The following is an 18,956-nucleotide window of genomic DNA, read 5'->3' on the forward strand; positions in this document are numbered from 1 at the left end:
CCCCTTCTCACTGGAATGAAGGGTGGACCTTCGCAGATACTGTAGTCTTTATGAATTCGTCCATCAATCCAGTTTTGTATTGCTGGCGTCTTCGCCAGCTTCGAACAGCAGTTGTAAAGATAGTAAGGCAGCTTTTAGGTAAACAGACAGAAGAAAACTAGCTATAAACATACCCACCGTGCACTCCGCTTCAGCAGTCACTGAATACAACCATGTGAGGATTTGTCGACAACTTAAACCCTTTTCACACCAATATGTTTAACATGTTTAAACGTGTTCAACAGTAAACAAGGTTAAAAACCTGTTTGATTAAAATATGGTAGCAAGGCGATTTGAAATTTTTCTTCTCAAAATGACTACAAAGTGTTACTGATAAATTGGAAAAGCCTAAACCTTATTTACGTAAACTAGTTTAGCCGGTGTAAATGGGGGTATTAAACGAGCTGTCATGCATTGTCAGCGGTTTTGGACCATGCGCAATAACTTGTGTTGAGATATATTTTCCCGCAGTTTTTCTTCTGGTCCAATCAAACCCGTTTCTAAGCCCATCAAAGGGTACGCGCGGGAGGTCTGATATTTCCAGGTCGAAATAAAATTAGGCAGGTGACTGTCAAGAGAAAATGCTAAAAACTTGTCATGACAACCCGAAAATAAATCTTTAAGAAGATCAGAATTGGACAGTAAATTGTCAAAAGGTGTTTTGTTCAGTTTGCTAGAGTTGTCAAATACGTTAATTTCCGTTAGACCGAAAATCACTTATTCGAATAAACAGTTAATTGCAGGCGTCTACACTTGTCTAATGTGTTAATTTTGTAGTGTAATTTATTCTGGATTTTGATGTTATATAATTGACAGAAACGCCATCAACGCAGCTGTCCAGTGTGTCTAGAATGACCAATGATACACACTCGTGGAAAGCGAGCTAATCGACTATGATTTGGCCCTTTTTCAACCATCAATTAACAGCCATTTAAACAGCCATCCATGCGGAACCAGCAGGCCGATCTGATGCTAACGCAAAACCTAAATATGGTTTTGAAGCTCTTTTACTGAAGGATAATATTCGTTTCAAAGCTGTTCGTTTTAAGCGTAAACGATCTCCTAGAGGGTGTGCGAAGATGACAATCGTATCAGAAACGAATTATTCAAGCAGTGGAGGCAATCCGGTTCGTCGTGAAACTATTATCATCATAAATTGTGCTCTGAATGCCCCATTGATGCTCATATCAATAATGGGAAACCTTCTGGTGTTAGTCTCCATATTAAGAACGCCTTCGCTTCGTTCACCGTCCATAACTTTGCTCTGCAGCTTGGCCGTTTCGGATTTTCTTGTTGGGATTGCCGTACAACCACTTTACATAGCGAGCGAGCTTATAAAAAACAGATCGTTGAAGCAAGCGATGGACACGATGGCTTTTGCTTTATGTGGAGTGTCTCTTTTAACAATGACAACCGTTAGTGTAGATCGCTTCCTGGCTCTTCATTATCACATGCGATATCCGAATCTGATGACTGCACATCGCGCTATGTCTACATCAGCTATGCTTTGGTTTATAAGCTTCCTGTTAGGTCTTTTAGCTGTTTGGAACATGAAGGCTTATTACTTCTCTGTACTTTTTGTAATTGCCATCTGTGTTTTAGTTTCCACTGTTTGCTACATCCAAATCTATGGGATTGTAAAACAACATCAGATACAAATTCACCTTCAACAGCAGGTCGTGAAAACTACTACAACTGAAAATGACCATATTGGAAATAACCAGATTGGAAAAAATCTGAAAGTGCGGCGAACCGCTAAAAGTGCTAAAAACACTTTCATATATTACGTGGTAATGATTTTATGTTACACCCCTGTGTTTATTTCCTTCTCAATTTTATCCGTTTCACGCGATCTCTGGGGAAACGCTTGGACATTTGCAGAAACCGCAGCCTTAATGAATTCGTCCATTAATCCATTTTTGTATTGCTGGCGTCTTCGCGAACTTCGAAAGGCCGTATTAAACACAGTAAGGCAGATGTTATGTAAAAAGACAGAAGAAATCTAACTAACGCAGCAGTAAAGTATTTACATGTCTATTCTCCTAAGCGGTAACAGAAACGACATTCAATAAAGTTCTTAACTTTCTCAAGCCTTGACAATCAGTGCTGCAACCGGGGTTATTCAGAATTTTTAACTTGTTCGCTTGTGATTAATTCAACGTTTCTTTCTATTCTAAGCCAATCGAATTTGAAGACCATGATCGTTCTGCCTGAATAAGATCAAAGTTCACTTCAAAGCAAATTGGCCTAAGTAGAGTTCGGAAAAACCTAAACTGACTTTCAGTCGAATTTCTCGCGCACTTTTTCTAAATAACACTGTTCAGATTCGCGTTCAGTTTTTCTCTCATTTGGAACGGCCCTCGATAGACCAAGTTCTCGATGCTGCCATCTAGGATTGTACTGACTTGGGTGCTGACCGGTAGTAGGCTAGCTTTACTGAGTGAAAAAAAAAAAAAATGTAAACGTTTTAATTGCGGTAGAAGGTGCCTGCTCTCCCGTCTCCAATCCCATATTCTGTCATTCACTATGGTGGTTTTTGTATCACTGAAGCAAAATGATTGTTAGTTTAGTCCGTGCCTTCAAAGTACAAAGAATGATGCGGCTGTGTTAAATATTTGTTGTTATACTTCCCAACTCAAATACGTTTTCCGATTGGAGGAGAGCAAGTCACCTGTCGTGAGTCAAAACTCATAATATAACTACCCACTCACTCCCTAAGGAAACAACTTCAACTTTCGACTCGCACGTGATCAGGTCGTGCACCTTGAAACCGCGGAAGATTTGTGAGTCAGCAGGCGTCAAGTGAATAATTTTATCCCAGTTCGTTATATATCAGTCAGTTGAATTGAGAGGTACAACAAAACACTGAGTTTTGTACGGTCTTAAGGAAACAAAACTCACTGTCTCCCTTGATGCCAGTCACTGAGTGCTTCAGTTATCTCCATTTGCTTTATAGGGGAAAGTACGCCGTTGTCAAATCCTGCTCAGATAAGAAAACAAGGAAACAGCTGGTGGCCAAACTGATCAAGTACGATCAAGAAACCGAGAAGAACACGAAACAGGAATTTGATATAATGAAAACTTTTAAGCACGACAAACTGCTGACAGTTAAGGATGGATTTATTGTTCAAAAATACGTGGTCATTTTAATGGATCGGTGAGTTGATCTCGGGAACTGTTTCGGATGAGGTGTCAACACTTCGTTCCCAGGTCTCTCTTCCTCCCATTCCCTGTCAAAACAAGATATCCAGTATCCAGTAGACCAGTATCACGTGACCATTCTCCGGCTCAGGTTTAGACCTCATCGAGGTCACGTGTTTTTTAAGTTGACCGCAGCCCAGGTACTACTTTTCGATGGATCGCAGGCTCAAGCCGGGTTACTTTATTGTAATCAGGAACTCCTCTTTTAGGCTGGGCTAAATCTATATATTATTCAAAGAGCTGGCCCCAGTTGCTCGGAGACTGGATAACGCTATTCACTGGATAAATCGCTATCCAGTAGATACGTGTTTACAAAACACACCCCGCTATCTGCTGGATAGGTGCTTTATACGGTGAATACTGTTATCCACCTTTCGAACAACCAGAGACTGACGTTTCGAGTGGAAGCTGTGCATCAAATTAAAGCAAATACCGTTTTTTTTTAGCTCATTGCTCTAGTTTTATTGTGCTTCTGTTTTGATCCCTGAAGTCACGACTTGTGTTTTAGGGTCGAGGGAGAAGAAGTACTTGAATTCCTTGGAAACAAAAGTAAAGCGACCGAGGAGGACGCATCTCTGGTCATCGTTCAACTTGTAGAGGCTCTCTGCTATCTACACAGACAGAACGTAGTACATCTGGATATAAGGGTAAGAAAAAAGGCGGGAAAATGACTTGGCGTTCGTCAGTATCAGGCAAAGCAAGTGAAAAAAAAAAAGCGGGAAAATGACTCGACGTTTGCCGGTATCAGGCAAAGAAGTAAAAACGGCGTGAAAAGACTGGTAAAAAAGCGGGGAAATGACTCGAAGTCTGTCGGTATCAGGCAAAACAAGTGAAAAAAGAAGGATGGGGAAATAGATTAACGTTGATCACTATTTAAGGAACGTGAAATAATAGGGGGGGGGGGGGGGCATGAGTTTCCTTAGCGGTCAGTTTCAGGTAAGAGTCAGACCATAGTAGAGTGTCTCGAGTAGAACCATCTTAGTCTCTTGGTAGAACTTAACAGCTGAAAAAACTAAGTCAAACTTTCAATTTGTAATTTGAATAATTTAGCGGATTTCAAAACACAATATGTACTTTGCACTAAAAAAAAATGTTCTCCTTTCCTTTAAATTCCAACAGCCTGCGAACCTTTTCGTGTCCAAAGATTTCAAACTGACATTAATCGATTACGGAAATGCAAGGCAGATCCAGTACCCCGATGGTCAGCTAGTCGACGCGGTCGGGGTCACGGAGTTCACAGGTAACATATAATGAGAACTTTTTCTTAGAATAATTAGCAGTGGAAACTTGAAGGAGAATTGGAAAAAAAAAATTGGAACTTTTAAGCTTAACTTTGTTCTTGTTATAAGTCCAAATTATTTGCTCCTTCTCACGACATTTCGACCCCACGTTTCCTGTATACTTGGACAATTTATTATCGCACTTACAGAACATTTACCGGCGTCTGTTAAGTAGGTTTTTTTCTCCATTTCAGCACCCGAGGTACTCAACTTTGAAATGACCCACTGGGGGGCTGACATGTGGAGCGTGGGAGTGCTTCTGTACATATTGTAAGTTCTGTTTAAGGCCCTTTGTTTACCAGGTGCTTGACAAATTGATTGATTAACTCCAGATGCTTACAATGAAAATTGTTAGTTATTCACTTTCATGCCATCAAAAATAAAGATGACAACCATTCAATACATTAATTAATAGTTGAATGAAAAGTTGATGGATGCAGAGATGGATTGATTGATTGACTGATTAATTGATTGACTGGCTGACTGACTGAAGGACTGATTGACTGACTGATTGATTGATTTATTGTTTGATTGATTGATCGATTGATTTACTGATTGATTGATTGATTGATTGATTGACTGATTGATTAATGACTGACTGACTGACTGATTGACTGACTGACTTACTGATTGGCTGTTTGACTTACTGATTAGACTGATTGACTGACTGACTGACTGACTGACTGATTGATTGATTGATTGATTGACTGATTAACTAACTGACGGACTGAATGGAGACTGATGGATTGATTGATTGACTGTTTGACTGAATGACTGACTGATTGAATGATTGACTGATTGATGGATTGACGGATTGACTGATCGATCGATCGATCGATCGATCGATCGATTGATTGATTGATTGATCGATTGATGGATTGATGGATTGACTGACTGATTGATTGACATGCGTTCCCAGTTTGAGTGCTACGGTGCCATTTACTGTAGAAGACACCGGAAGTGATGAAGATATCGACGAGAAAGTTGCTGCAAAAGTCAGAACGGCGGCTTTCGAAATGCCATCCACCTTGTTTCGAAACTCTACGCAAGAAGCTGAAAACCTCATCAAGAAACTTCTGGTTAGACAGCCTGAGTAAGTTTGACAACTGAAATTTTAATCCTCTGTGAAAATTTATGAGCCCGTAGTCCCAAAAGGAGTTGCATAGCAACACAAACTTTTCAGACTATGACAAGCTGACGTCACTACTTATGGAGTTTCAACTTTTTCGCTGGTTGATCAGTAAGAAACGAAACTTTTTTGAGTACGTGCTCTACTGAACTAGTAGCAAAATATTTGGACTCAGGATTTGTTTGTTGAATTGGAGTCGGGAAAACTCATCAGGTCCAAATAACGCACCAAAAACGTAAAAACAGTGTGCTGTCCTAGCTAAAGGGCACGCAATACCAGGAGAAATCCAGTGGGGGTGGGGAGTGGGTACCTTCCACGGTTGACGGTTAAAAAATATAGCTTTCAGCTGGCTGACTGATAAAGTTTTCGGTTGTTTTACGGTTGACGAAAATTTTTTTCTTAGTTGATGGTTATATTTTGGGCCTTTTGACGGTTGACGGTTAATAAAGCGCATTGAGACCCCCTACCATCCAAGCGTTCTTAAATCTGCCTCAGAAGTCATAAAACGGTGGACAACAAAACATTACGAAATAGAAAATTAAAAGAAGGATATTTTATCCTCTTTTTTATTTATCATTTTCTAATCAGGCTAATACGTTTTTCCCATTTTAGGAGACGACCGACTGCGGAAGCTTGTTTGGACGATCCTTGGCTTTCAGTAAGCTCTTTACTTATCACTGTTTACTAATGACGCTATTGTTTTCATGGGTAAAAACTAGGGATGGAGTAGGGCGAGGAGATTAGAACTCTATACTCTTTGGCCCCTTCCGCACCGACTCCGGAAGAAGTTGACGAAAACGGAGATTTCACTCTGAAAACGCATCCAGTGTTCACCGTCCACACTACGCCGGAGCAATTTAAAAAAGCAACAATCAACGGTCATTTTTGAATTTGTGTTTAAGGAAACCTCGGTCAGGGAAATCACATGGTTATCGTGACGACATCGTTTTCGAAAAGCTCCGTTTTCAAAATGTTTTTCGTCCACACGAAAACGAAAAGCCGGCGTTTTCCAATTCCTACTGTTTGGAGAACGTTTTCGAAAAACTCCGTCTTCGTGACGGATTAGTGTGAACGGTAGGCCTAACCGTAGAAATAAGGCAGCGTTTTCAAATTCCTCCGGCGTAGTGTGGACGAGTACTACGTGTACCGGACAGGAAACCTCCCAGGGGTGAGGGGGGGGGGGGGGGGGGGGAGTTTCCACTCGAACTTATTGACATAAAAAATGCAACCAGTGCAGAAAGTATTATACTTTTCATTTAGCCAACACAATGCCATTCGTGACCATTCTTAACTGTCAAAGCCTTTTTAACCTTTCTTTAAACTGTTTTTCTCTTTAAATCTGCGGAATGTAGCCTTTATTTTTGTTCTTAATGTGGCTGACTAATTTGAAAAATGTTTATTTTCTAAATAGTCTGTATAAATCTGATTAATTGTCTATTTATCTTTGTTAGCCCATTCTTACCCAGAAAAGGAAGGCTTCGGAGATACCAGCTTCTAAATTCAAGGCTCTGAACGAACAGCTTAAACAAGCGGTGAGTCAGCTGAGATCCTGGGCTCTGGATTTGAACGGACTAAGATCTGCTTAGAAGCTGACAGTAAAATCGTTGAATCGATTTCGATACACTAAAGGAGCTCACTCACGGAATTTTGAGTTATTTTGGCCATGTACAAAATTATCTTTAAATTGAAGGAAACCTGAAAATAGTAGTATACTAAGATAGAAAAACACCAGAGAAATAATAATAAACCATAAAGGAGCAAGGATGGTTAAGGATGGAGAGGATTAACACGGATTACAAACGACGAACTTGAAAAATTTAGACTAAACTTTTCAAGAAGCGCAAACCGTGACGTAGCTCCTTTACCCAACCCGCTATCTTGGTGAAAAAATTCTATAAAAATATTCCAAGACCTGAAAACTAGATATAGCTAACTAACTTTTCAAAGAGATAGATTCCTAGCTGAAATGTCAACGTTTAAATGTTTTAGTCTTACTGTTTCCGATTAAACTGTTAGACAAGAAGAGATAGGAATCATCTCTTTGGTCAACAAAAATTATTCCGATGGGAGGGGGAGGGGGGGGGGGAAGAAGTTTGTCGATGGGTGCAGTAGCAATGTTGCGATATTTTAATAATGTTGGTTGAGTGGTTTTGTTTGTATGTTGAAACTGAGCTACTTGATGAAGAGTGGTTTCTAAATCCTTTATTTTTTTTCCTGATCTTTATAGGAGGAAGATGAACTGGTCGTTGCTTCGTGTGTTCTTCGCTCTTTTGACGAAGATGCATACGACTCTCCCGATGAAGAGGAAGAATGAAACGGCTTCCTCCTAAAACAAACTTGAACTGCTGGATTTATTATTCTACAAACGAAACATTAGAGAATTACTTTCAAATGAGGAAAAAGAACTTTACGGCCTCCGTTCCCCTTGACCAGCGGCTAGTTGAAAAATGATCGCTGGACAGGGATAACCAGGTCGCCACATCATGAAATTGAAAAATAATTTTATACCGAGAGATTATTATTAGTATAGGCAGGTTTCCTTTGTATTTGTTTCAAATGGTTCAGAGTCGAAAAGTTTAGCATTTTACCAATGAAATAATAGAAAAAAACTTGCAAATCGAGTTTGTCAGCAGCTTGACGAGGCTTAATTTCTTAGCTCAGGGGATTATTAGGTACACCTCTTCTCTTAAAGGCGACAATTTGTGTAACCTGTAAAGGAACAATTCCAATTCCAATTGTGCCTGCAGGGAATCATGGTAGTTACACTCATCCGCCATAACTCTGAAATTTAAAACGCGCTGGTTTCCAAACGATGGACGCTATTGAGCTGGAAAGTTGTAAACCGATATAAATTAGTACCTCTTATGCCTGATGAGGATAAAAACTTTGGTGGCTCTTTAGTTTAGGATTTAAGAATTTGATGACGTCACGTGTAAACGCTCTATACAACTACCGTGATTCGCTGCAGGCGCATCTCATGGAGAAAACTGGCCATTTTAGTTAGTCACCAAGACCCAGAAACAGGTTGCGTAACAGCTTAACGGCTAAAAGGGTAGCGAGAATCGGTGCAACGAATGCATGTTTTAAGTTTTTATTGTGTATCTGTCGAGGTAGTGTTAGTGCAGGTTTAACGTAGTGCTATTTAGGCTAACTGAGACTTTGAGATAATAAAAGATCAAATTCGTTCGTGTAAATTAGAAGTTTTAAGCTTCGTCCTTCTTCAGTATGTTCAAATGGGAGAGCCACACCATACAAAAAACGAAAAGCGCGCATGAAATATTATGGTGTTAACAAAAGCGGCGTGCTGTGCCACATCAAAACCATCAGATAGTTTTTTAGTATGAACATGAAACAGTTTGGTAGCGTAAACTACCTGTAGTTTGTAGTTTTAAAACCTCATAAGAAAACGGCTGGATCACTTGGCGAAAAAAAAAAATAATGTAAGTTCACAAAGTTTGCTATTAGAGAGAAAGACATCACTTTAAAAATGTGACTTCTTGATGAAGTTCCCTTTTAACCGCTGGTCACAATGCTTGTAGCTTCACAAACGTTTTCAGTTTGCCTCGGTTCGAACTCAGTTTCATATCATGGTTAAATTTTGTGATTATAGATAGGGCTATTAACAGCGGGGTTCGGTAGTTCATGCAGACTGGTTCTCGAAAAGCAGTTAGCAACTTTTAATTGTTAAGTTTGGTTTTGCTAGCTGGAATCCCTATTTCTAGACGTTTTTGACTGTGGTGCGAAAACAACTTACAGGGGCCTTCAAAGTATCAAGAAACATTTGCGTGAGAACACTGTGTGAGAACTGGTTGTGAGCGTTTGTCTTGCGGTTTTCAATTGAGTATCGTATGACCAAAACCAAAGCAATCACTCTGGCCAATCACAAAGCACACAGACAGTCTAACGAACCAATCAAAACTCAAAGTAAACAAATGAAGCTGACGCGAAGCGCGGTAAAACGCGTGCGAGGGTGTCAAGTTGGTTTTGGTTTTACTCAGTGATTGGATGAAAATTGGCGCGTGTTTTGTAAGCCAATCGTATAGTGATGCAAAACCAATTACTTTTCGAAGCTCGAGTTAAAACCACTCTAACAGAGAGCAGAAATACAAGCTTTCTTAGTAGAGTCCTATGGGACCCGTCCTCTAAAACGAAATCTATCTATAACCCATTTTGTCTTTAACGGCAGCCCCCAAACACAACTCCTTGCATACGGCCGAAGTCGACGCCAAGGAGGACCCACACGAACAGGACGGGGGTACTCGCCGTGCTTTTTAAGGTATTCAGCGATCGGATTCTAATATCGAGAGATGAAGTTCCAGGCGACAGTAGACTGCCTTGATGTAAAGACATAAACTAGCAAGGTACTAGGAAAAACGTTATTAGACCTGAAATCAGTTGAACTTCGTCTCAAGATGGGGGCCATATCAGACTAACACTGCCGATGTTTGACATCATTCTGTTTATCACCCTTTGAAGAGATGGGATTCTACCATCGAGAGATCAAGTTTTACGTTACAATTTTATATCGTGATATCCACACAAAAACTACCAAGCTACTACATAAAAAGTTATTAGACCAGAAAATTTTCACTTCGTTTCAAGCGGCGGGTCTAAAACACAATTCCCGGATCATTGTTTTACCAATACTGGAACAAGCTTAATTAACTTCTTCCTAATGCTAACCTTAGGCCTAATCACTACACTAAGACAATGTTCTGGGGCTAAATACTACACTAAGACGATGTTTAGGCTTAAGCTTAGTATTAGTAAAGGTTTAATTAAGGTTGTTCCAGTATTGGTAAAACAATCAAGCCCTTTTAAGGGTTAACAAAATTTCAAGCCACGCCCACAAAACGGGATCTTGCTACCTCTTAGGGGTTCTTTTCAAAATTTCCCACTAGCTTATCATATTGGAGACGTTCCCCGCCCCCCTCCCCCCGCGCGCCCCGCCTGGTACCGACGCTTCCAGCGTCACATGTAGATTTATCAGTCAAAGTCACATTGAATATTCACGACAAAGTAATTCAAAACGCTAGAAACTACAGCAGATTATAACAAATTAAAAATATAGAGCAATTTGTGCTTTTTAAATTTAAATTAAAGCTGCGAGAAAAAAAAATTAACGTGTCGCGTTTCGATAGGACAGTACGCTGGTACTGCGGGCGCAGCCGTCCTATATAGTGCACACCGCACGATACTAGTCAGCGGCTGACTTCAACATGGAAAATCCAACATGGCGGCTCCTCCGGTTCAAGAAAAACACAACATTTGGTGAGACGATCTGTCGTTTCTTTGTTGGGATTTTAAAATAACTGTGTTTCAGACTGAACAGTAGTTCTCTTTTGTGTGTTCATAGCATGGTTTCGGACTTCTTTTTTCCCAATATGGGCGGAGTAGAGAGCCACATCTACCAGTTATCACAGTGTCTAATAGAACGAGGGCATAAGGTGAATATTGAACCTTCTTTTATATAGTGTTAAATGTGTGCGATCGAGTTGATAACGTAAAGTCAAGTGCATGTGCATTACTGCTTTCAGAGAAGGAAAGCTCGGCAGTCTTCCAAGCAGGGATAAGGGGGATTCCCTTATCTCGGAGCCTATATAAGATGAAACTTCAAAGACAGTAAGCAAAGTCAGTAAGCAAAGTCAATCATTGACTTTGACTGGGTTTAACCAAGCGCGTTTTACTACATAAGGCCAAGTGGGTGATTGATTTTAAACGTATTTCTTTCCTGCTCCAGGTTGTTGTAGTTACACATGCTTATGGTGAGAGAAGTGGAGTGCGTTATTTAACAAATTACCTCAAGGTATTCAGTTCAGCTTCTTTGTAACTATGCTGAGTACATTATAACATATAGCCCCTGGTCAGTAATTATTACATTTACTTTTTTTTTGTTGTTGTTGTTTTGATCACAGGTACATTATCTTAAAGTTGTTTTGTTTTTTTATTTGTTTTTTTATTATTCCAGGTCTATTATTTACCCTTTGGTCCTTTTCATAATCAATGCGTGTTGCCAACTCTCTACACAACACTGCCGCTAATGAGATGTATACTTATACGTGAGAGGATAACCATAGTTCATGGTCATTCTGTGAGTTATGAATTGGTGTTTATGTTATTAATTCCCCTGAAAGTAACACCAAATTTGACAACCCTTTAGTAATCCTACAACATTGCAAATATTGTTTGAAGTTGTCCTTCAGTAGCATGTTGGGTGATTAAATAGATGATTCAATTAAGGTCTTGAGCTACTGTATTTTGTTCAATTCCAAGCTTTTGCCGATCTATGGCATCGTCAGGGAATGCTGTAGATTGGCAAAAGCTTGGAATTAAAAGAAACACTCATTACAGTTGCTCAGGGCCTCAATGGAATCATAGCAAATATCGTTCTGATGTTGACCACATAAATGTACATTGTAGAAACTTTACTCTGGGAAGTCCATTTAATAAAAGTTGTTGGTAAATGATACTCAGGAATTAAAGGCTGTTAAAAATCATGGACATTAGTTTCAGGAGTTTTGTAAAGGTGTTCCCATCAGCAGTTAAACAGTGATTGACTTTCTGAGAGTACTGAACCCAATCCCCACCCCTCCATGAAATATTCATGAAAACCGAAAAGTTTTGATCTGAGAAAAAAAAAATAATAATACCCCTCGCTTTTCAATAATAGTTTTCAGTGAAAGCCTAAAAATACTCTTTCATTCCTTTTAAGGCTTTTTCCACTCTTTGCCATGATGCCCTTCTTCATGCTCGCACCATGGGACTTCACACGTTGTTTACTGACCACTCCCTTTTTGGCTTTGCCGATGCAAGTTCCATCATAACCAATAAATTTTTACAGTTTTCATTGGCAGACATTGATCACGTGATTTGTGTTTCACATACAAGGTTTGTCTAGAACTCTTCTGTGTCAGTGAATAATAAATTAATGCAACCATGTTCTATGTGTTAAAAGATATTTCATGGATACGGAATGGTAGCTCAGTGACCATTCTTAACCTATTAACACCAGTGCCACCCGTAACCACCCATGATGAGCATTGGCCTTCATTCCACATCTGATGTCATCACCTTTGGTCAAAATTGGCATCACCTATACTCAAGTTCTGCAGGAGGAAAAGATCTTTCCAATGATACCCAGATCAGAATGACTGGGTCAATTGAGCATGAATGTTATAAAAAATGTTATAAAACATGATGCTAGTGGAAAGAAGGGCATGCTGTTATGTTGCAAATGCCTTTTTGGGCAGATTGGAGCTAATTTAGCTGATAACCAAACTAAAAATGTCTAAAAATAATGTTCAAGAATGCATTTTTGCTAAAAATCCCCAGGTGTCAATGAGTTAAGGAAAAAACAATTGGGGACCATCTGAGACACTACACTGATGTTTGTAGAGTTACGTCATCAGTAAGAGGTTGTTTGAACTAACACACGTAACAGTGCTTGTAAGAATATTATAGTATGATGTGAATGTTGATTGTATGCATTTAAGAACTAATTTATCACTTTTTTTTTTTTTTGCATTGTCAGTAAGGAGAACACTGTGTTGCGTGCCTCAATGAATCCTGGCATGGTTTCGGTGATTCCTAATGCTGTAGATGCTAATGTGTTCACGCCTGACATTTCGAAGAAAATTCCAGGAAAAAGTGAGTTTCCTAGACGTATTTTGACACCTACAGTGGGATCCTGATTTTTCCAACCTTCAATGTAAATTAAAATTGGTTTGAAAAATCAGCTAGTTCAAGAAAGTCTTATCATTGTCTTACCATCATCTTATCAGTCACCATTGTGGTAGTCAGTCGGCTGGTGTACAGAAAAGGGATGGACTTGTTAGCTGGAGTACTTCCCATCATGTGCGCAAACCACTCAGACATCCAGTTTATCATTGGTAAGTTTGCATAGATATAAGAAAAGCAAGCTTATAAGATAATGCGATCCATGCAGTTGGTGTAAAAAAATGTTACTGGGATTATCGCTTGAATCCCTCTGTAAATTTCAGATGTTCCTCCATTACAGCTTGTGAGGTGAGGTGGCCGTTAGTTCACTGGGCTCCAGATCAAAAAGCCTGGTTCAAACTCTAACAGTCATCACTCTGTTGTTGTCTTGGAGTGCATGTCTGGATTACCCTCTTAGTGCCACTCTCCACCCAGGTGTTTAAATGGGTACCAGCAAATTTAATGCTGGGGTTAACTCTGTGATACATTAGCATCCCATCAAGGCGGAAAACGAAATACTTCTAGGGATGGCCTGATGAGCCAGTAGGCACAAATGTAGACTTCAACCTTACTCCATTACAGTATGCATCACTCAAGCATAGAAGTAGTTTCATTTTGTCTGATTGCCTGAACAAAACTTGTCTCAATTTGTAATCTTGGGTGGAGAGGACACCTCCCGTAGGGTGTACCTCTCACAGCCAGACACTTCAGCATGGTCTCAGCCATATACAAACACAACAAACCTCTCATACATAGAGAACATCTTTCTTAAGCGAATACCTTTCTAGTCTCAATGACATCTGCTTGCAGGACCTGAGGTTATACACTGTACATCTGGCCCAAAACCAAATGCAAAGACTACAAACAGTGCTCAAATTGTCAGCCTTTAAGATATTGAATCCCTGCAACCCTCATGCTTGCTCACTCAATTTAAGTTTTCCTTGAACAATGCAATGTTGTTTGTAATGGCTAAATCAGATTATTTATGTTGTAGGTAGGTGAGAAGAATTATCTAGTGGGTTTTTACATTTGATAAATACTATTTTGACGTTGTTTGATCAAGGGATTACCATACTGAAGGTTGGGCTATTTATCTGTTGTTGTTTTTGTTGTTTAGGCGGCGATGGTCCAAAACGAGCTCTTCTGGAGGATGTATGTCAGCAGTGTAAACTTCAAGACAGAGTCCAGTTTCTAGGAAAGTTGGCACATGAGAATGTCAGGGATGTAAGTTAGGCCTCAGCTAGCATATGAAGAGGTTCCAGCCAGAAGGAAGGGCCAAAAAGGGTCTGGTCGTGGCTAGAAGGGCTGTGAAAAATTGGCTAAGAGTGAAGTAGCCTGCAGAACAGGTGGTTTAGCGGTGCAGACCGCAAAATGTGATATATGAGCATGGACCATGACCATGAGCACGAAGCAAAGCTCGTGGTTGCGCTCCACACTCATGTATCGCGTTTTGCTCACTGCCCCACTAATCTGCCTGTTCTGCAGGCTAAGAGTGAAGTAAGTAAGTGGGGATTGGGATGGCTGGAGCGGAGCTGCCACCCCTCTCTTCTCTCCTTCTTCTGAGCCCTGCTTTCTCTTTGCTCCATCCTGAACTAGACCGTCTGTTCAAAAGCTAGGCCTCAGCTAGATCATGTTGAGAATCCATTCCATCCCAAACTAACCTGTGAGTTTTGAATTCATTTGAATCATCAGCAATCTTGACCACCCATGCTTCTTCATGAATCTTTAAATATTCCACGATTTTTTCAATATTTTAAACTTTTGTTCTGAGTAGTAACTTGCTCTAAATGTTTTTGACATTGTTTTTTTTTATGCAACCTCTGTTCATCTCTAGGTACTTGTTCAAGGTGACATCTTTTTGAACACATCATTAACAGAAGCATTTTGTATTGCAATTGTTGAAGCAGCAAGCTGTGGGTGAGTTTTGATAAAAAACATACTGGGGGACTTTTCCTGACCAGTAATTTTTGAACTACAGTGGGTACTTTCGTTTTATTTTTTTGGAGTTTGTTTATTGTTCCTAAAACTTTGCAACATTCACTAAGTGTAACTAGCTAGAATCATGGAGTCACATCATGTATTAAATGTATTAAAAGTTATAATTTTAGCCAGACCACACAGTTTGCATGCTTTCACTGATTGATACACGTTTTTCCCGGGGGGGGGGGGGGGGGGTGTACTTCCAGAAAAATTGGGTAAGGTTCCCAACCCCAGTCCAGTTTATGACCTGACCAAAAATTACACGTTTTCCCAGTTTTCCCGCACCTGCCACTAGTTACCTGCTTTTGTGTACTTGCCAATTTCTGCATTTCTGCATACTTGCCATGAAATAAGCTCAATCTTCAGTTATCTTTCTCTTTATTCTTGTGCAGTCTGCAGGTTGTCAGTACCAGGGTAGGTGGGGTCCCTGAGGTGTTACCAAGTGACATGATAAAAATGGCGGAGCCAAGGGTCAAATGTAAGTGAAAGAGATAAAAAAAAAATCATTTGCAACCGTGGTTCATGTGTTCACCTGTGTTCAGTGACAGACACGCTTACTGCCCCAGTTTAGTGAACAAATATTTATGCTAATAGGCCTAGACTAGTCTGCAAGTATCTAGTTTTACTGCAGATGCCTCTCGAGTGCGAAATCATATTCGAAATTGTCACGCGTGTTTGAATTCTATACAGACTATACGTGTAGGTTGCCAAACAAGCTCACAAAATTTATAAGCTGTTTTGCAGTCTGGGCACGGATAGGCGGGGATTATTGTCCAAAGCAACAGGAAGAATAGCTTTGAAAGATCAGTCCCGTGCCTGTACGTTTTAGAAAACTGTTGATATTGCGTACAAATTTTTGAATCAATTTTTTGAGTGGAACATTTCAGCTCTGGTAGAAGCGCTGGATAGCGCCGTCCAAGATGCGCGAGATGGCAGATTCGTTCCACCGGACGTGGCCCATGAACGCATTCGAACCATGTACACGTGGGACAACGTTGCTAGGCGTACAGAAAAAGTAAGTTGACTGGTTTCTTTGCGCTCTGTTTATCCCGCGCCCGCGAAATTCAAATTAACAAACAACCAATCAGAGAACACGTTAGCATCTTTGGAGAGAAACTCTTAGCTTTTACAGACTTGAAGACTTGTAGTTAATAAAGGTAAATTAACCACCGTACCGAGTTAGTGAAGTGACGTGTTGAGCGTTATTCCTTCGTCAGAGCATAATATGTAATTTTTGGGTCCAATATGAAAGTGAGGAAAAGAGAAAGATTTCTGTTTACAGGCTAACAAGAGAAGAAAACAAAGAGTGCTTTGCTTTCCATTATTGTGGTCTAAGTTCGATTCCTGATAGTGAAGTGATATTTGAATTGATTGTTGTGGGTTCTAATTAGCCTTGTACTGAGTCTGATTAATATATTTTTCACTGTATCGAGGTCAGGTGATGTACTTCAGAAGTTGGTAACCTCATGGTTAGTGTGCTCGACTCCGGATTAAGCGGTCCGGGTTCGAGCCCTGGCCGGAGACATTGTGTTGTGTTCTCGGGCAAGACGCTTTACTCTCACAGTGCCTCTCTCTACCCAGGTGTATAAATGGGTACCGGCGAACTTAATGCTGGGGGTAACCCTCCGATGGACTAGCATCTTATCCGGGGGGAGTAGAAATACTCTTAGTCGCTTCATGCTGCAGAAACCGGAGGTAAGCCCCGGTCTGATGGGCCACTTGGCTCGTATGCAGGCTTTTATAATACTTCAGAGGTAACTTATCATTAGTTTATACTTGCTGTAATATTCTTGTGATAAAATTTTGTTTCTACTCGTCAGGTTTATGATCTGGTTAGAGCTGTGCCTCATGTGTCATTTGACGAGCGACTTAGAAGGTAACACACAGAGAAGTTCTCAGTCGACTGTGAAAACGAAAAGTTACCTTTTCTTCCCTTGGACTTGGCAAAGCGTTCCTTACCTGCGGTTAAAGTAGTATCAAAACGTGCTCCAATCAAAAGCAACCAACCACATGTTTTCCCGCGCTTTTACGTAACTATGCGGCTATAATGGTGCTTCTTTCATTTTTAGGTTGTACCACTGTGGCCGCGTTGCTGGAAAAATTTTTTGCATTTTAGCGGTGATCGATCTGTTTATTCTATGGCTTCTTGAATGGCTCTTTCCAAGAAAAGTATGTTTAAAATAATTTACTTCCATTCAATGTTTATTGTGGCGAGGGAATTGTTATCTTATGGCTAGCAGTTTAAAACTTATTCCTTATTCGTTTTTGCTTTGACCTTGTCAAGAGACTGAGACTGTCGTCTCGGGGAAAAACACAAAGGACAGGCAGACAAACAGACAGACAGACAGACAGATGCCCCCTTTCAGCTATCTCACGCGGTTACGTTTTTGGGACAGCTGACGTCACAGGATTTGCCTGCCCCCTCCCCCACCCCACTTCCTCGACCTTTTTGCTCTGCCCAGCGGCCCGAATTGCTCTCGCCTCACTTTTCCGGCGGCCCGATAACGAGAAAGGTCTCTCGGGCGGCCTGATTTCGTTCGGCTCATACGGGAATGCTTGCTACGCAGGCTAAGATTGCAGGCTAACTCTCTCCCAAGATCCTTCTCATATTTCTCGCTCACCACAGATAGGACGCGAAGGGACTGGAAATTGTCACTAACCACTCTCAACAATTTTCGGAAATGTTATATTCAAGGCAAGACATCAATTCACGTTTCCCTTTCATTTTCAGAATATAGACATTGCGCCCTCTTTTCAAGATAAACACGACATATGGAATCCCCGAAACGACAGCATACCAAGTGACCAGAAAGAATCGGTATACTTTTTCCGAAGAAAAAGAGGAAGTGACTATTCTTCAGCGAGATAACATTAACCAAACTATGTTAATTTAATATTCCTAAAGGATTCTCCCTTGGTCTCGAGGAAACGTTTCCCTCACGAAAGTTAATACGCTTTATAGACCACGGCTTCTGTTACGCTCAGTACCTCTTATATAGTAAACTACGAACTACAGAGTCTGGTTATGTTTCACATCGCGATGCATTTTCAGAGTTTCGATTTTCAGTCAACGACTGTAGTCCTTGATTTGTGGTTCATATCGTCATGTTTGTGATTAACCTTCAGTTTTCATTTCATAACTTATTGATAAATATTTTCTTATTTGAAGTTCGAAGTTGTTACATAATTCCAGCCTCTTTCAAGTGACGAAATTTTCTCGCACCCTAGAAGTAACTTGTTTATAGTTTGTTTGTAAAATTTGAATGTATATTTTTAAAGTTTATCATGATAAAAGGTTGTACAGCTGCGAATGTAAAATAAAGAAACTTTGTGGCTTGGAACCATCGATTGGGAACGTACAAAGGGCTAGAGTAATTTTTAACCTAGTATTTCCCGCCCCTTTGCCTTGCGTAACTTTGAAGTGATGGCAGTCTGTTTACTTTGGCAGTGGAAGACTATATACTGCTGGTGATAAGGGGATACATAAAACGTGATATGATCCGCACCGTCAATATTTAAAATAAACTTGCAATTAGCGGCCTGAATAAGCCCGTTACAGTCTGATTGTCTGGCAGGTTCGATAAATCAATTTTTGAGAAAATGACAACAGG

The 18,956-nt window shown here is 40.2% G+C and overlaps 4 protein-coding genes across 4 annotated transcripts in view; all 4 read left to right on the forward strand.

Annotated features, from left to right (window-relative positions):
• The window catches only part of LOC110049496 (melanocyte-stimulating hormone receptor-like), a 3,380-nt gene extending 2,725 nt beyond the window's left edge, over positions 1-655 (forward strand). The window contains exon 1 of the mRNA XM_020755291.2: positions 1-655. This exon is cut by the window's left edge and continues 2,725 nt beyond it. Within this exon, the coding sequence (XP_020610950.1) occupies positions 1-161 (161 nt within the window). The 3' untranslated portion in view covers positions 162-655.
• The window catches only part of LOC110049495 (death-associated protein kinase 2-like), a 14,075-nt gene extending 5,232 nt beyond the window's left edge, over positions 1-8,843 (forward strand). The window contains exons 2-9 of the mRNA XM_020755290.2: positions 2,996-3,196; positions 3,749-3,887; positions 4,360-4,480; positions 4,715-4,790; positions 5,440-5,613; positions 6,262-6,307; positions 7,101-7,181; positions 7,877-8,843. Coding sequence (XP_020610949.2) covers positions 2,996-3,196; positions 3,749-3,887; positions 4,360-4,480; positions 4,715-4,790; positions 5,440-5,613; positions 6,262-6,307; positions 7,101-7,181; positions 7,877-7,963 — 925 coding nt within the window. The 3' untranslated portion in view covers positions 7,964-8,843. The remainder of the gene's footprint in view (positions 1-2,995; positions 3,197-3,748; positions 3,888-4,359; positions 4,481-4,714; positions 4,791-5,439; positions 5,614-6,261; positions 6,308-7,100; positions 7,182-7,876) is intronic.
• LOC149107402 (melanocyte-stimulating hormone receptor-like) lies at positions 751-3,017 on the forward strand. The gene has a single exon (XM_089297023.1). The coding sequence runs from the start codon at positions 1,119-1,121 to the stop codon at positions 2,043-2,045; it is 927 nt and encodes a 308-aa protein (XP_089153149.1). The 5' UTR covers positions 751-1,118; the 3' UTR covers positions 2,046-3,017.
• A 2,006-nt stretch (positions 8,844-10,849) lies between the features above and the next one.
• LOC110049486 (phosphatidylinositol N-acetylglucosaminyltransferase subunit A-like) lies at positions 10,850-18,708 on the forward strand. Its single transcript, XM_020755278.2, has 14 exons — positions 10,850-10,920; positions 11,006-11,096; positions 11,390-11,455; positions 11,618-11,740; positions 12,362-12,537; positions 13,181-13,296; positions 13,431-13,538; positions 14,483-14,589; positions 15,200-15,282; positions 15,738-15,823; positions 16,233-16,360; positions 17,166-17,221; positions 17,415-17,514; positions 18,077-18,708. Exons 1-14 carry the CDS (start codon positions 10,883-10,885, stop codon positions 18,212-18,214), a joined length of 1,416 nt encoding a protein of 471 aa, XP_020610937.1. The 5' UTR covers positions 10,850-10,882; the 3' UTR covers positions 18,215-18,708.
• The last annotated feature ends 248 nt before the right edge of the window (positions 18,709-18,956 follow it).

Source organism: Orbicella faveolata, unplaced genomic scaffold, assembly GCF_042242905.1.
Source record: "Orbicella faveolata isolate gen_17 unplaced genomic scaffold, um_ofav_v1 contig_27, whole genome shotgun sequence".
Classification (NCBI taxonomy): domain Eukaryota; kingdom Metazoa; phylum Cnidaria; class Anthozoa; order Scleractinia; family Merulinidae; genus Orbicella; species Orbicella faveolata.

Coding starts and splice junctions, on each gene's coding strand:
- LOC149107402 (XM_089297023.1), top strand. CDS start 1,119: ATGACAATCGTATCAGAAACGAATTATTCAAGCAGTGGAGGCAATCCG.
- LOC110049486 (XM_020755278.2), top strand. CDS start 10,883: ATGGCGGCTCCTCCGGTTCAAGAAAAACACAACATTTG. Junction 11,456..11,617: donor ATTTAACAAATTACCTCAAG/GTATTCAGTTCA, acceptor TTATTATTCCAG/GTCTATTATTTACCCTTTGG. Junction 16,361..17,165: donor TTGCTAGGCGTACAGAAAAA/GTAAGTTGACTG, acceptor TCTACTCGTCAG/GTTTATGATCTGGTTAGAGC.